Source organism: Pundamilia nyererei, unplaced genomic scaffold (genome assembly GCF_000239375.1).
Source record: "Pundamilia nyererei isolate P.nyererei 1_Seehausen unplaced genomic scaffold, PunNye1.0 scaffold00001, whole genome shotgun sequence".
Classification (NCBI taxonomy): Eukaryota; Metazoa; Chordata; class Actinopteri; order Cichliformes; family Cichlidae; genus Pundamilia; species Pundamilia nyererei.
In genome coordinates this window covers 2,270,159-2,274,350 of record NW_005187402.1, presented here as the reverse complement: position 1 = coordinate 2,274,350, position 4,192 = coordinate 2,270,159, and the positions used below count along the sequence as shown (strand labels likewise).

Sequence of the window (4,192 nt, the reverse complement as noted above, 5' to 3'; positions counted from 1 at the left end):
GTCAGAAGGATTATCTATGTGCAGGTTAAAATCACCGGTTAAAATTATCATATTATAGTTTGAATGTATGTTTGTTAAAAATTCTGAGAATTCCTTGATAAAAGCAGCGCTGTCTGTCACATGCCATTTTTAATCTTCACTCAGTACTTTTTATATGTTTTATATGTTTATAATATGCGCCACACTTGTAAGACTCATACACTCTTACAAAGGATGTGTTTAAAGAATGACACACAAAATGTGTTGTATCTGAGCCAATGCAGCACATGTGTTAAACACATTTTTAACACATGTGCTTTAACACAACGAACCCTCAGTGTCAGGTTCCTCTGGTTTGTCAGATGATCAACATCATATGCAAAGGCAGACAGTGAAGTACGGTGGAAAGTTTCTGTCTGTGAGGGCGTGCACCTCGAGGTTTCTGTGGTCCGTGATTAACTTTCATTCTCAGATATGTTCAGTTTGATTTAAGGTTTGCCTCTTTTAAAAATTAAAATGGGCGCTCCTTTGTTTGATGTTTGATATCAGTTTATTTCACAAAGAAACGTGCTTCCTGTTCAATATGTTACCAAAAGGCCAGAAAGATTAGCAGGCTCATTTTTTTGCAGGTGGACTATGAAAGCGAGGAGGAAGACAATGGCGATGACCCAGAGGATAAAGAGGACCAGGGCGTGGAAGAGGCGGAGGAGGAGACAAACGCTGTGGAGGAGCCTCAGGCTAACGGGAGGAGAACCGAGAAGAGGAAGAAGGGAGAAAAACGAATGGAAGGAGCAGAGTCGCAGAGTGAGATGAGAGTGAACTCTGTGCTGGAGTCAAACGCAGCCATAGAGAGATACAGCTATGACCACAAGCATGAACTCTGGTGTGAGGTAAGTGTGTGCATGTCAGAGTAGTAGATTCTGAAAAATGAACACTGACTTTCTCTTAGAGATGGCTCTCACTTTGTTGCTTCCACACCCACCCACACACACACACACACACACACACACACACACACACACACACACACACACACACACACACACACACACACACACACACACACAGGAAAAGATGTTTGGCCCTCAGGAGCAACTGTTTCCTCTACTTCTGGTCATGCTAGTTTCACTCAGTTTGCGTAGAAGAGCAGGAAGGAAATCATAAATTGTACATTTAAGCACATTTCTCACCAAGTTTCCTTCCTAAGTGTAATTACTGTAAGATAACACGTCATTAGCATTCATTATCAGGTGCCATCTTTGAAAAGAGGAAGGCTACAAAGGCTCTTAATGTGGCTGCTGTGAATGCATGAACTGGTAGATTTGTGGGTTGCAGCGTTCATGTCTAAACTGCAGGAGTAACTGATGAGTTTTGCCACAATAAAAACGAAAAACATGTGGACATGTGCAGAGGAGGACAGTGAATGTACTGGATAAAGGACGTTGAAGACCACAGTGAAGAGTGGTGGATGGTAGTCCAGAGGGTTGGTGTGAAACAATGTTCCCTCTAATATTGCATGTGTCTGAGCAAACACACAAACTCCCTGAGCGACCCACTGTGGACCACTGTGAGCAACAGCAGACATGAGCACTGTGGTCACGCCAGCATCGAATCCATCCAAGTCACATGGTTTATTAAAATAATCAAATTACAGCGTTTACATTTATGTTAGACTACTTCTAATTAACTGCTTTAGCCCACTTACAATGACAATTTAAAAAATCTTGTTCATGACCTGTGTAGTATGTTAACACTTGGAAGTAAAAATAACTTGAACTCCAATTTTGAAAACTCAACTTTCTTCTTTTTAAAAAAAAATAAAGCTCTGACTTGTATTATGAGTCTGTGGTCTGGGAGAGAGTCTGTAACTCTGTCTGCAAAATACAGTAAATAATGACCAATGCTGGGCAATTAATTATATAGTTACTTCTTCAAAAAAGTAACTGAGTTTTGCAAACAAAGTTTTTTGCAGCTGTTTCCCTAAAAATGCAGCGAAGGCGTTTTTTTTAAATAAACATTTCAAACTATTTACAGAACAATCAGCTGTTCTGCATCAAATCTGATGCCACACAAATTATTTGTGCCACTCCAAAAAATAATTTGTGTCCACTATGAGATAAAGGAGATCAACAGCCTAATACCTGATTACAGCAGCAGATGTATCACTGCTGTAACACCTGTAACATTCAGCAGTCGCCTCATTGTTCTGACACACACACAACAAAACTGTTTTGAAGGAAGGAAGGTTCAGGGCTGAAGCAATCAGCATCATGGGCTCATCCGGTTAGAATAAGAAAAAGCAGCCATCTAATTCAGAATTATTCTCAGGGTTCTCCTTTTATTCTCAAATAATTAAGGCAAAGAAGGAAGGAAACAAAGACACACATGGACTGCCACAGCTGAAAGAAAACAGGAAAACAGATTTACTCATTCCCTTAAACAATACATAAAAATAAAACCCAAATAGAACCTCACCTCAGCTGCCGCCCCGTGTGGAAGTGAAGAAAGAGTGAGCCAAAAGTGAATGCAGTCCTTACTCTGGTTTTACGTGGCCGGTCAACACAATTTAGAAACTGGTATGAAGTCCACACTTTTCCCGTCAATTGTTCTGTCTGTCCTGCTCACATCTCCAACCGTTGTCCACGTTGTCATTAACGTGGCTTCACTCCACATCAGCCACGCCACTTTGCCTGCTAAAACACCGGTGTCGGCACATAAGGACGCTGTCATAGCCTGTCAACGATGTTGATTAGCTGCGTATATATGAATGTGAATCGCATCATTGGCTGGACTATGGGATAAGGTGGCATCGTTCAGTCACTCACTGACTAACACTGCAAAACAGAATTGTTAACGTATTTATTTTAATTTCAATTCAGGTTAGGGTTTTTTTGTGCGCAACACAGATTTTCTGTGCACAGACAGCAGTGCACAATTGTGCAATTGGTGTGAAAGACGATCTCCCTCCAGAAGACAACCTGTGCATCGATCCTTGTGGGGTTTTTAGCCTGGGTTTTGTATAATTGAGGACTTTTGGAAATTACGACGTATTGCGATTGCACTGACACGCATGACGCTAAGGTATGCAGCTACAGGAAGTAGATTAACTCTCATCTGTCTCCTTTATAGGTTGACCTGGCATTACCTGTGAGCAAGGTGCACTTTGATCTGACCTCGGTGCTGACATCGCTGGCCCAGAATGCCGTCATCATGGAGACCAAGGGCCTGACGCGCTGCCTGCTCAGCGAAACGACAACAAAGACCGGAGAAAAGGAAACCGTTCTGAACACTGAGGGAATCAACATGCATGAAATCTTCAAGTACAGTGATGTAGGTTGTGAAATTGAAACAATGCCGTGCTTATAAGGGTGGCTTTTTGTTTTTTTGCACATCTGCAAGCCTTTCTAAATTAAGTGAAGGTAAACAGCTGGTCAGAGTTACAAGTTGCTGGGTTACAGATAAGATTCCTCCAGCTACATTTTGATTGGTCCGATCAGAAATACAGAGAGTAACTGTGGCGATATCGCCTCTGTAGTTTGGAAAGGCTTCTGCAGTTTCTTATTGTATTTGTGTTGCTCTGTCTTACCAGACTGCATGTTTTCAGTTGTCCCAACACTGCAGCTCTATTTATTTTCCTCCAGATCTTGGACATCAACAGACTGTACTCCAATGAGGTGCACGCCATGGCGAAGACATATGGAATTGAGGTGGCTCTGAAGGTCATAGAGAAAGAGATCAAAAATGTCTTTGCTGTCTATGGTAAACATGCTCTTATTTAGACTCGTACTCAAAAAACCCCAAACCAGGAAAGCTCTCAGAATCACTCAGATTTCCTCCGTCTCTCTCCAGGTATTGAAGTTGACCCCAGACATCTATCACTGGTAGCAGACTACATGTGCTATGAAGGTGTATATAAGCCACTGAACCGACACGCAATCCGGTCCAACTCCTCTCCTCTGCAGCAGATGACCTTCGAGACCAGCTACAAATTCCTCAAGCAGGCCACCATGCTAGGTAAGGATGACAACATTGATAAAGCATAGAAAGCTGAAGAGAAATCACAGTTTACGAGGGTCGCTACTGGCCTACCAGCGTTAGGCTCTTTGTTTTTTCTATGTACTAAATCGGATTTGATCATTAGTCAGAAGTAAATGTATAGAAATACATTTTCAGCATTGTTGTTAAGTAAAGTATTCTTCTTCTTCTTCTCTCC

General features: G+C 41.8%; 1 protein-coding gene across 2 annotated transcripts in view; it reads left to right on the top strand.

The window, feature by feature from the left end:
- polr1a (RNA polymerase I subunit A) overlaps positions 1-4,192 on the top strand; it is a 36,701-nt gene that overhangs the window by 32,207 nt on the left and 302 nt on the right. For both annotated transcript variants that reach the window (XM_013908293.1, XM_005719411.2), the window contains exons 34-37: positions 609-869; positions 3,109-3,309; positions 3,621-3,738; positions 3,829-3,993. In XM_013908293.1, the coding sequence (XP_013763747.1) occupies positions 609-869; positions 3,109-3,309; positions 3,621-3,738; positions 3,829-3,993 (745 nt within the window). The remainder of the gene's footprint in view (positions 1-608; positions 870-3,108; positions 3,310-3,620; positions 3,739-3,828; positions 3,994-4,192) is intronic.